General features: G+C 56.0%; 3 protein-coding genes across 5 annotated transcripts in view; 1 reads left to right on the top strand and 2 right to left on the bottom strand.

Moving 5' to 3' along the window:
- LOC102975338 (AFG3-like protein 1) overlaps positions 1-1,187 on the bottom strand; it is a 19,842-nt gene extending 18,655 nt beyond the window's left edge. Inside the window, 1 exon segment of the mRNA XM_055078870.1 lies at positions 944-1,187. Coding sequence (XP_054934845.1) covers positions 944-1,187 — 244 coding nt within the window.
- Positions 1,188-1,815: 628 nt separating this feature from the next.
- CENPBD1P (Putative CENPB DNA-binding domain-containing protein 1) lies at positions 1,816-3,444 on the top strand. The gene has a single exon (XM_007125485.4). It carries the CDS (start codon positions 1,816-1,818, stop codon positions 3,442-3,444), a length of 1,629 nt encoding a protein of 542 aa, XP_007125547.1.
- Positions 3,445-9,053: 5,609 nt separating this feature from the next.
- Positions 9,054-12,406, bottom strand: part of DEF8 (differentially expressed in FDCP 8 homolog) — a 14,600-nt gene continuing 11,247 nt past the window's right edge. The window contains exons 8-12 of one of the 3 annotated variants that reach the window (XM_024125050.3): positions 12,155-12,268; positions 11,216-11,296; positions 10,500-10,640; positions 10,288-10,397; positions 9,054-9,187 (exon numbers count right to left, since the gene is read on the bottom strand). In XM_024125050.3, coding sequence (XP_023980818.1) covers positions 9,085-9,187; positions 10,288-10,397; positions 10,500-10,640; positions 11,216-11,296; positions 12,155-12,268 — 549 coding nt within the window. In that variant the 3' untranslated portion in view covers positions 9,054-9,084. The remainder of the gene's footprint in view (positions 9,188-10,287; positions 10,398-10,499; positions 10,641-11,215; positions 11,297-12,154; positions 12,269-12,406) is intronic. The other 2 variants (XM_055078869.1, XM_028477975.2) reach the window with 2 other exon arrangements.

Below are 12,406 nucleotides of genomic sequence, written 5' to 3'. Positions count from 1 at the left end.
GGAGCCTGTGCCCCGCGACGGGAGAGGCCACGGCAGTGAGAGGCCCGCGTACCGCAAAAAAAAAAAAAAAAAAAAAAAAAAAAAAAATCCGGAGGCTCCACATTAGTCCCTCAGAAAAGAATTCAATGTGATCACTGCTCCCTGGGATGTACAAAAACAAACCTTAAAATATGGTGTATTTCAGAGTATCTAACCCACGGGAAGGCGTACAATACAGGAGTATCTAAAAGCGAAGATGCTGACCAGCTGTGGCCTTACGTTTCCTCTCCTCTACAATAGAGTTAGAGCAGTTCCTACCTGAAGGACGGGTATAAGACTTAAAGGAGACAGTTCCCGTAAAGCCCTTAGCACGGAAGCCCTCAAAAAATGTTAGCTATGATTACAGCGGCAGAACTGGACTCGACGAATGCTGTTTGAATAAAAACCACATAACACTTGACAAAACTCTTTCACGTCCGTCATCATAACGGGGAGCAACCCTGCGAGATAATGCAGAAGTCATATCACCGCTGAGCCCAGGAGGAAACCACCTCGCGTTCGGAGCGAGCAGCCCGAGGAGACACGGTAGGTTCGCAGCGGAGCGAGGCCTGAACGCAATTCGCTCCAGGCGGCTCTTGGGAGAGCGAACGAGGACGCGCGGGCAGTGGGCAGGGCGCTGGGAGGCAGCGGGAACTTTCGAAGAAAAGGGCGGGGGCTCGGAGGACAGACGGAGACCGGTTCGTTCGGGCGAGCGTCAGCCTGCTCAGCCGCGGGGATGGGCTGGAGCCTCGGGGCCAGCCGGCCGGGGGATGTGATAGCCGCCGCCGCGCCCCCGCTTCTCGGTGCCCGGGTTCCCACACCCAGTCCCCGCGCCGGCCGGCGCAGCTGGATGGCGTCACCGCGGCGTCGAGCGCAGCCACCGCCCCTGCCGCCCGGAACCGGCGGGCAACGCCTCCCCGCTCACCTGCTGGGCGGTTCCGAGGGCCCTCACGCCTGCCCCGGCCGTCCTGCCGCTTCGTGGGCCACCGCCGCATCGCCACATCACGGCGAGCGGCCCTGCCACCGCCCTGCTGCCGGCCGCCGCCACCAGCCACTGCAACATCGCCCACCCCGGACCTCGCGCCGCTGGGGCGCGCGCACGCCCAGTGCAGGGGCGAATAGGTCATAGGGCGCCACACCCCCAGCCGACCTCCGGGTGCCTGACGCATGCGCGGTGAGGCCAAGGCGAGGACGCGGGGACCTCTCCTTAGGTGTCTACTCTACAGCCTGACTCGGATCTCAACCTGCGCGCAGCCCTGGCCCGCGGTGACAGACGCGGGCGAGGTGCTGAGGGGAAAGCCAGCGCCTTTAGATTTATTTTAAATCCGGCGTCTCCAAGGACAGGTATTTCCGGGGTCCTCCATGGGAAGCGGCTCACAAGAGCGAACGCCGCCCCGCCAGGCCCAGACCGCGGGCTCCTGGTGGCCCCGGCCCCGCGCTGGGAACCGGTTCCGGCAGGAAGCACAGCACTGGGGCTGCGTGTGCTGTGCAGCCTACTGCCGCTCACGGGGTTGTTTCTGCATCACGGAAACCCACGCGTGCTGTCCGGGGATGTGGACGCTCTGATCGACGCCGGAGGCCCACGCTGGCCACCCTGGAGTCCAGAATGAACCGGCCTGAGCCTGGGCAGTGTCGTGGGCCGGCCTGTGCTGACCCTTCCACGTCCCCAGGGACGGCAGCCTGCGCCTCCTCGAAGCCCCACTTTCTCTTCCCCAGGTTCTGCCGGGAGGCATAGAATAACCACAGGCCTTCTCGCACCTGGGACTGCTGTTCTTTTAGTACATTCCGGAGGCAAACATGCCTGGGAAAAGGCCCCGAAATGCGACGGCCATCCCGAGTGCCAGAAGGGAACGGAAAGCAATTACCCTCGACGTGAAATTAGAAGTGTTAAGACGGTTTGAAGTGGGTGAAAAGCTCAGCCAGGTCGCAAAGGCCTTAGGCCTTGCTGTCTCTACAGTGGCGACAATCCGAGATAACAAGGAAAAAATCAAAGCGAGTTCACAAATAGCTACTCCGTTGAGAGCCTCCCGGTTGACTCGCCACCGAAGTGCAGTCATGGAGACCATGGAGCGGTTGTTGCGTGTGTGGCTTGAAGACCAGAGCCAGCGAAACGTGCCCCTGAGCGTCACCGTTATTCAGGAGAAGGCTAAGAGTTTGTTTGATGACTTACAGCGTGAACAAGGGGAAGGCTCTCAAACAGCAAAGTTCAGTGCAAGTAAAGGGTGGTTTGTGAGATTCAAGGAACGCCACTGTTTGCCCCACTTCAAGATGAGCAGCACAGCTCCTGGTAAGGAGGATGTATATCCAGAAATCCTGAAAAGCATCATCCAAGAAGGTGAGTACACCCCCCAGCAAGTTTTTAATGTAGATGAGACAGGGCTTTATTGGAAAAGAATGCCTGAAAGAACGTTTATTTCGATAGAAGAGAAAGCTGAGCCCGGGTTTAAATCATCCAAAGATCGCTTGATGCTGCTGCTTGGCGGCAATGCAGCTGGGGACTTTAAGTTGAAGCCCTTATTGGTGTACCACTCAGAAAGCCCCAAGGCTCTGGAGGGGTACTCCAAGCCCAATTTGCCTGTGATTTGGCGCTCAAATAAAAAGGCCTGGGCAACCAGGAGCATCTTTCATGAGTGGTTCACATACTTTTTTTGCCCTGCCATTGAAAAATACTGTGCCCAAAATAATCTCGCCAACAAAGCACTGCTCATCTTAGACAGCGCACCATGCCACCCAGTCAATTTGAGTGATCTGTCTGATAATGTAAGAGTGGAATATCTTCACGACAATACAGCTGACTCGATCCAGCCCATGGGTCAAGGTGTGGCCTCTACCTTCAAAGCTCATTACCTGAGGAGGACTTTTGAGCACATCCTAGAAGCAACAGATGGGGACGATACAGCTGAGATCAGGGAGTTTTGGAGAAGGTACAGCATCATGGACGCTGTGGACAACATTGCAATAGCTTGGGAGGAGCTCAGGCCAGCAACAATGAACAGTGTGTGGAAGAAGATTTGGCCCGAGTGTGTTCAGTTCCACAGTGTTTCCCAAACAGACAACATTGCCCAGCTTCAACAAAATATTGTGACCCTTGCCAAGAGTGTGGCCCTCGGAGAGGTGGGAGAAGCTGACGTGGACCAGCTGCTGCGGTCCCACGAGGAGGGTCTCTCAAATGAGGAGCTAGTGCAGCTGGAGCAGGAACCGGCAGGAGAGGAGGAGGAGGGTGAAGAGGCTGCACCTGCCCTGCGCCAACTAACCACACGGGAGCTGTCAGCAGCCTTCTCACATTTCGAGGCCGGCTTGCAGGTCCTTACCAGTAACAGCCCCAATGAGGCGTGGAACCTGAAAGTTTCGAGAGCAATCTACGATGCGATAAGCTGCTACAGGGACCTGTACAGTGAGAAGGAGCGGCGCTCAAAGCAGTTCTAGGCGACCTCGGTGCGTGACCAGACGCAACAGGGTGACCTCCTGGGTGAGGCCCAACCAAGCCTCTGCTTTCGGGTGTTTAACATCCCTGGAAACCCTGCTTCTGGTATTTTCATTTTGACACTTAAGAGCATCCATTTGGGCATTAAAATTTTACTTAAATATGTGCTTTAAGAAGATCGAATGAAAGAAAATCCAGGGAAAGTTATTTAAAACAAACTACGAGGAGACTAGCCCTGGTAGACATTAAAACACACTATAAAACCTCTGTGATTGAATCAGGGAGGTATTCAGACCTGTAGAATACAATAGAAAGTCCAGAAGTAGATACAGATAGGCTTTTTTTTTTTTTAAATAGTGCAGGACAGCTGGTTAAAATTTGGCAAAAGATGGTTAATTCATAACTCAGAGCATTCACAAGAATAAACAAACAGATGAGGGATCTTAATGTAAAAATTGAAACCATACAAGTACTACAAAACACATGGATGAATGTCTTTGACATGGGTGTTGGGGCAGATTTTCTAGGACTCAAAATCCAGAGGAGATTTCCGATTAATCAGTTTAACCATATGAAAAGGTAACACAACAAAACTCTTCTATGAGGATAAAACACTACAAACAAGGTCAAAGGCAAATGACACAGTGGAAGAAAATTTCTCACAGATAATGGGCTAATATCCCTGACATGCGAAGGACTGTTAAAGATTGAGAATACCAAAAACTCCAATAGAAAAGTGGGCAAAAGATAGTATTCCTAAATAAGTAAATTAGATCTTGAAACGTAAGCTTGACCTCACTCAAGAGAAATGCAAGTGAAAGCTACACAGATACCATTTCTCGTCCTTCAGATCGGCAATAATCAAAAAGTGTGAGTGCACGTTCTCTTGGCGTGGCTGGGGCGTTACTGGCACCCTCATTTGTTGCTGGTGAGAGTGCAGGTTTGCACATCCCTTACCGAGGGGCATTGAACACTAATAAAAAATATATTGCTTTTGATTTAGCAATCCCACTTTTAGGATTACACCCTAAAGATACACTGACAACAAAAGACGATATATGTGCACGGATTATTTGTTGCAGCCTTGTTTGTAACTGCAAAAGCTACAGAACAGCCTGAAGAGTCTCCAGTGAAATAGTCAAGTATAAAATGGCACTTCCACACGGTGGAATGTAAGACAGTTGTAAATGATGATAGCTACCATAATAGTAGAATAAGGAAGAACTCAGCTGATGCGGAGTGGTTTCCAGGATATATTATTAATTGAAAAACAACATGCAAGAGTAGAGTGTGCTACCTTCTGTGGAAGAAAGAAGGGGAAATAAAATACACACGTATCTTACTCTTGTACGAAAAGAAACACAGGAAGGAGAAATCGGAGACTAAAGAGATTGGTTATGGGGGTGGGGAGGAGATGTAACTTTTGTACCTTTTGGGAAGTTCTGATTGGGGAACCATGTTAATATATTGCACAAACAAAAGTAAACAAGGGTGGGGAAATAAAACGGAGTATATGAACGGAACCGTATCGCGCATGAATTGCATATCCACGACGGAGGGGGAGAAACACCCAAGTAAATTTTAAACACCTTATTTTGACTATATGCCCTCAGACTAGAGACAAAAAAGAATCTAAACAAATATTAAACGCTTGTTAATAGCCTTGTTTTTCACCAGCGTAGGTGAGCAATGCCGAAGGTGCTTTGTGTGTACTCTAGGATTGAGCAAGTAAGCATATCCTGGATAATGGAGCCAGGTTTCTCACTGTCAAGCAAGGGAATTGCAAATATGAAAAAGGGAAAGAATGACCCTTGTGTTGTTTTCAAATTGGAAGTATCAGTGTAAACTCATGGATTTTAATGTTTATAGACCAAAAAGGAAATGGACATGGGGTACTATTTCCTACCCCAGCCATGAGTGTAACCAATGACCACATCTTGTTTCCTGAGTGCCATGCTCCACCAGAAGGTTCTGGGGCTCCTCAGAAACATGACTGGTTCCAGGGCTGGGACTGGGGAAATTACAGGATAAGCCTGGAACACCTTGCTATGCTGGAAAGGAAGCAAATGCCTGAAGAATGCCAGGAACGTGTCAAAAGGACACGGGAGACAGGGGGACCAAAGCATCTCCAGGAGTAGGACAGATGACACACTACAGACACAGCATCACTTCTGTGAAAATCCCACCAAAAGTGCAAAGCCCAAATCCAATCAGAAAAACCCACAGCGAAGGAAAGTCTTCAGAATAATTAGCCTGTGCTTTTCTTTCTTTTTTTTTTTTTTAATTAATTTATTTGGCTGCGTTGGGTCTTGGTTGCTGCACACGGGGTTTCTCTAGTTGGGGCGAGCGGGGGCTCTTCTTCCTTGCGGTGCGCGGCTTCTCGTTGCGGTGGCTTCTCTTGTTGCAGAGCAGGGGCTCTAGGCACACAGGCTTCAGTTGTTGTGCTGCCACAGTAGCAGCAGTTGTGGCTCGCAGGCTCAGTACTTGTGGCTCGCGGGCTCTAGAGCACAGGCTCAGTAGTTGTGGCGCACGGGCTTCGTTGCTCCGCGGCATGTGGGAGCTTCCCGGACCAGGGCTCAAACCCATGTCCCCTGCGTTGGCAGGCAGATTCTTAACCTCTGCGCCACCAGGGATGTCCCTAGCCTGTGCTTTGCAATGTCAGTGTCATGAACCCTTCCAGATTAAAGGCTAAAATGACATGGCAACTGAATGGCAAAATCTGAATACGGTTTGTTGTAGGTTTTACGGTCCCAAATCAATGTCAACTTCCTGATGTTATGACCGCACTGCAGCCGTGTAAGGCAACGTCCTTGTTTGGGAGTAACACACGAGTTACTTAGAGGCGAAGGGGCAACTTAACTGCCAGATGGTTCACAAGAGTGTGGAGAAAGGCTGAAGCAAATGGGGCAAGATGTTAACATTTATGGAATCCAGGGGACGCGTATCTGGGAGTGTTTCTGCAACACTTCTGTAAACCTAAATTTATCAAAATTAAAAGGTTAAAAGAAAGTACTTTCATACCTGAAGGGGGTGGGTGGAGCCTGCGTCCTCTGATGCCCACGTGCAGCCTTAGCTGTTTGCAGCTGGGGGCGCCAGCACCAGGCCCACGGACCCCCTCACACGCCTTTCCCCCACCCTCTGCCTGTGCCCCCTTCGAGCTCTCAGGTGTCCTCGGCCATAGGGCTGCTGTCTACCAGCCTGTCTGGATGCAGCTGGATAAAGGCACCTTCTCAAGCACATTCCTGAAGTTTTCTTTGAGATCCTGGTCAAAACCAGGGCTCATATCTCTAGAGAAATGTACATACACAGAGGTTTGAATGTAATTTGGGAGGGGGTGAGATCCTGGTCAAAACCAGGGCTCATATCTAGAGAAATGCACATACACAGAGGTTTGAATGTAATTTGGGAGGGGGTGTAGGGTTCTCCTGAAGTCCAAGGACCCTGTCAGTGGGTCCTGCTTGTGAAGATGCGAGAGGCTCCCAAGAGCTAGACCTGGGACCTGCACTACTTACGGTGCGTTAACGAGACAGTCTTTCCACCGGGAGGGTTATGCAGAGAAGACGTAGCTTCTCCTCACTGAGCATTGTCCGTGTGCCAGGCTGTGCCCGGTGCTTCCTGGCACCCAAACAGCCCCACCAGGGATGTGTTTTAGTGCCTCTTAGAGGTGCCAACACACTGAGGCCTGGGCACGATGCCCAGATTACAGGTGACCCCGCTGGATGGGGAGGGCTGTGGGCTGGACTAAACCTGTGTTTGATTCGTATGTCAAGCAAACCCTGCCCCGTTCCCAGTTCAGCACACACACCACGGTCTGGAGAACACAGATTTAGTGAGACGGGCTGCAGCCCATTACACAGCTCTCCTGGGAGGGCCTGCCCACGCTAACTGGTTCCTTGGTGGGTTCTTGCTACCATGAGGTGGACTCAGAAAGACCCACACATGATTCTGTTTAAAGAATTTGTCATCCAGAAGGGGGAGATGGGGCAGAGGTAATGGGGGTAGTTTAAAAAAAAAAAAAAAGCCAACTTTGCCCAACAAATGGCAGTCTACTAACGTTTCCTGTGGACACAGTGATTGTAACTGGAATAATGTGCTGATTACACGGTAAATTCGGGGACAGCCAATATCCCTATGACAGAAATGCGACGCTGCGGTGACACGTGTGCAGATCTGGGGTGTAAGAAGAGGGCATTTAGCCTTCAACCCCCGCTCAACCCCGAGAAGAAAGGGGTCCCGATGGGGGCCAGCCTCCCACTGTGCTCAGCACAGACGGAGGGGATCGCCTAAAGCCACCGGACAGGGCTTCCCTGGGGTGCAGAGGGGTGAGGAGGGGGTGGCGCTGTCTTTACCCACCGCCCGCGTCGGCCCACCAGCTAGCTAAGCTGGCCTTTCTGCTGGCCGAGCCTCTGCTCGGGCTTCCCAGTCAAAGGTGATGGGCGCCCACCAGGTGGCCGTATCCCCTGCCCCACGGCCCACCGCCTGTGCATCAATAGCCAGCACAGTCCAGGGCGGGGAGGAGGGCGGGAAGAACTGCGCAGCCGTGTCCCGAGACGTCCTCTTCCCACGGGCCTTCCCCTGGACGGCAGGGCCTCCCAAGGGTCCCCACAAACACAGCTCCCCCACTGGATAGCTGGGGGTCAGTCCTGCATCCCGGGCTCCCTCTGCGGGAGCAAAGATTTCCGGTGCCTGACCTCAGGCCCCCAAACAGAAGGGCCCCGGTCGGGGTCTCCGAGGCCTCTGCAGGCAGGCACCGTGGTGGCAGGACACGGCTCCTCGCACACTGGGTCCCGGGCCTACTGTCACCAGCCTTCTCACCTAACCCTGACCTCCTCCGGGGACACAGTCCCTGCTCCACACCTGGAAGCAGGGCAGCCTCGTTGGGTGGGACCCCCAGCCCCCCAGCTTGGAGCACCAGGGTAAGCTGGGCCGGGCCAAGGCAGGAGCGGCGGCCAGTCCACGCAGGGGTGACAGCTGGATGGCCCCTTCCTTCCACATCGTGTAGAAAAAGCCAGTAACCCTTGGACTGGCCCGCCAGAGGAGGACCCAGAGAGAGAACCCTGGCGGAAGGCAGGGGCAGGGCCCTTGGGAGATAGTTATGAACAGCCCCAGCCAGGGACAGCCAGAGGTCCCCAGAGAGACAAGGGGCTGGGGGAGGGAGCTCCACGCAGAACCCAAACCATCCACCGCAGATAAAACTCAGGCCGAGGCTGAGTGTGTGCCGCCGGCATCCTCAGTCCTGTCGGCCACTCCCCGGAAGCCCTCCAGGATTTCCCGGGTGGCCCAGGCCCAGCAGCCTTGGTCCCAGGGGTGTGGGGGGCTCTTGGCCAAGGGGAGATGAGAAGAATCCCTCCCCCCTCCCCTTAGAGCTCTGCAGTTCGGGGAGGGGGTGCACGTCCTGGCCCACACAGCAGCCGGAAAACAGCCAGGCGTGGCTGCCCCAAGTCCCGGTAAGCGCTAGGGGATGATGGCCCTTGTGGTGCCCCACGAGGCCAGGCATCCCCCGGCGCTTACCATCGGCCCCGACGTGCTGGGGAGAGGTCCAGGGGCTGTAGCCTAGGGTCTCCAGAGCACAAGAAACGTCTTGACTTTGGCAACGAGCGGCAGGGCGGGCCCCAGACAGGCCCACGAGGGGTTCCGTTGCTCTAGGCGTCCACGTCGGGACCAGGCTCCTGGAGGAGTGACTGCTTCCGCAAGGTGAGGCGGGCACACCTAGGGCACGTGGTGGAATTGTCGTAGTAGCAGTCCCTGGGGGCGGGGAGACAGGGTCAGCCCGGGAAGGGGCACGGCTCTCTGCATGCAGACGTCTACCACCGAGTCTTCACAAGCTCCTCAAGTCAGGTCCCGCTATCCCCCCGGACGGACAGGGAAACTGAAGCAGAGTTTCTCCCAAAGGCTCAGTGCAGAGGGCTGCACCCAGGCGCGCCTGCCAGGCCTGCTGTCCTGTCCCTCTGCGCGGGCCCTTCCTAACGGCTCCACACCTGTTGCCTGTCGCCCTCTGGCGGGGAGGGTTCTGCTCAGAGCTCAGTGACCCCCGACCTGTCCCCACTGCCGTGCAGAGCCTCCACTCAGGGCTCTGTGGAGGTGCACACGGTCCCCACGGCAGTTTAAATGTTTGAAGGGGGCGTGGCAGTATTTGACAGGACAGACACCATGCAAACTGCTAGCTCGAGGGAGCTCACGGTTTTAACAACAGCTTCTGCTATCGTCACTGCAACCGCAGTCCCAGCTCTGCAGACCTATGAGGTCGGCGGTGGCTCTGAGGAACACCAAGTGCCAGGAAAAACCAGTGTGGACTGAAACAGGGGTGGCGGGGTCCCATCTGAGCCCAGTGTGAGAAGCTGTGTGGGCCCAGCAGGCGCGCGCCTATTGGTAACCGCGCTTAACGAATTCAAACATCTTTCTTCCGATTTATGTGTAGGATTCTTCCAAACATCCACAAGTCTTTAGGACATAAATGCTTAAGTTGTTTGAACCTAAGTACTTAATAAACAAAAATGTTAGGTATTTCTTGGGGCCTAGGGAATGTTTGAAAAAAAATCACAAGAACTAAGACGTTTCGGAAGCCCTGGCCTCAGCTAAACCTCAGCCCCGGTGGAGGAGGGAAGCCAGCCGGATACGTGCGCACCCGCGGGGTCTGGGCTGCGCACCCCTCCCCAGCCCACGGGGGCTTCTTCGCAGCGGAACTTCAGCTGAAGTTCACCGTCAGGGTCTAAGTCCACATCTCAGGATCAAAGCAAAGAGATCTGAAGCCAGGCGGCGAAGATCGAGTCCCAGCGTCTCCCTCCCTCCCTCCCTCTCCCCGTGTCTATCGGAGGGGGTCGGGGGTCAGGGGCTCGAGCACCGACCTGTGGAAGACGGCGGAGCAGTCGGCGCACACTGACGTGTGGCTGTCGAAGGGGAAGAGCACGTCACCCTCCCTGCAGAGCTCGCACACAAAGCCCTTGGCCTGGCACCGCTGGCGGCGAGGCGGGACGGTCAGTGCCCGCTCCCAGGGTGGGGGGCACACCCGCCAGCGCCCCCCTCCCGCCCTCCCCACCTGGCCCGCGGGGGGGCCCACCTCACAGTCCAGCTTGATGTGCTTGGCAAACAGCGTGTGGGTCTCCGCCAGCGAGCAGCCCAGGCGGCCCGTGTGTGCGTCCAGCAGGTCCTGCACGGAGTACATCTCGTCGTTCTCCACAAAGTGCTGCCGGTCCTGGAGCTGCGGGCCCAGCCACCGTGAGCCCTGGTGGCGGGCCAGGGCCTTTGTACTGCCCACACCCCGGCTCGCCAGCAGCTGGGCCCCCTTCCCCACTTTACCTTGTCTACACACCTCGCCACCCCCCGACACGCTGCTTCCTACTTTTCTTGTCTGCCCGACCCGAAGGGCACTGCTCCGCTCCCTGTCCCCCAGGACCCAGACAGTCTGCCTGCAGCAGGCACCCAGTGAGTATTTGGAGAACAAATAAATAGGTGAGCCTTGAAAAGTGTTTTGTGGTCAGCCCTTCCTGGGCTGGCCCGTGCCTGGCCCGCTCCATGGAGACTCCCATGAAGGCTGCAGGATGAGACCCGCTCCTCTCAGCGCTTCTCACGTGGATGGAACCAGAGAAGGTTTTTGTGGGTACAATGCCTGTTTGCTTACGGCAGACCTAGTGTTCCCGGGGACAGTGTGGAGACCTTCTGCTAACAGCACAACACACACAAGGTATCAAGCCATCCCCTCACAGCCCTGGTCTGTTTCCCGCCCACCCTCCCCGACAGATCCCCTCCCCCACGCCCCGGGGCAGGTGCGCTGACCTGCAGGAGCAGGCGCGCTGCCATGGCCTCCCTGCAGGTGATGAAATACGGCTTCATGAGCAAGATATCCTGGCGCAGCTTCTGTGGACAAGAGGGGCAGGTGGGCGTCCCTGGCGGGGGCAGGGGCTGTGCCCGGCGTGTCTGTGGGGGCGGGGCTGGCCCTGCCCTGGCTTCGTAGGAAGTTACGTCACCTTACGCTCCGGGTCAGTAGGGGACAGGAGGTACCTTCCCGTCCCCCAGCACAGCCCCAGCTCTGAGCGCTCCAGCCAAGCTCAAGTTCAAGCCACAGCTTCCCGGCCAGGCGGGCCCCTGAGGTTCCTTCGTCCGCAGTGTCTCCCCCGAGCCCGGCTCCACACGTGCACACACACCTCGGGCGCATCTGAGCTTGCCTCCATCGATGGAGACTGACCAGTCGAACCCCTCCTCGGCCCGGGCCCGGGATCTCGGCAGCTCAGCCTGCCGTGCCTCAGCCCGCTCCCCTTCACGCCCCACCCCTCTCAGCACCAGCCTGACGCACCCTCACCTGCCCGTGCCCCACCCCGGCCTCCCGAGGCGTGGCAAAGGGAGTGGCCCCCACCACTCTCACCTGAGCACACAGACGTGGTTAAGTGGAGAATACACACTGGGGACGCAAAGACAAGTGCAAGAAAGAGAAACAGTGCAGCGTATCTCCATAGTGGACACCGACAGGTTGGCTTAGATAAACTACATCGCTGAAATGAACTTCACCTGCTTCTTAGTTTTCTAACGTGTCTACTAGAAAAATTCAAATTGCCTCTGATCCTTGCGTTGTATTTCATATTGCGGCTGGACAGTTGCTTTAGCGACTTTAACTTCAAGGACAGGGGCGGGGCCCAGCTAAGCAGGCGGCATCTCTCCGCTCCACCACACCCCGGGGGGAGCAGGGCCGCCCCACGCCCGCCCCCTCCCCAGCCTCACCCGGATCTCCACCAGCTCCTCCACGTAGTTGAACAGCAGAGGGTTGATCTCCCGGAGCCGCAGCACGGGCCTCGACACCATCAGCGCCAGGTAGCGCATGCTGCCGCGGGACACCTGCCGGGGGCGGGAAGACGGCACCTCCGGCGCCCCGCCCCCACGCCCCCACCGCGCGCGCGCGCGCGGGGCGGAGCCCCGCCTCCCCCAGGCCACGCCCCCCCCCCCCCCCCCCCCGCCCAGTCCCCCGCCCGGGCG

This window comes from Physeter macrocephalus, chromosome 17, assembly GCF_002837175.3.
Source record: "Physeter macrocephalus isolate SW-GA chromosome 17, ASM283717v5, whole genome shotgun sequence".
Lineage (NCBI taxonomy): Eukaryota > Metazoa > Chordata > Mammalia > Artiodactyla > Physeteridae > Physeter > Physeter macrocephalus.
The sequence above is the reverse complement of the archived record's forward strand: the minus strand, read 5'-3'. Positions and strand labels throughout refer to the sequence as shown.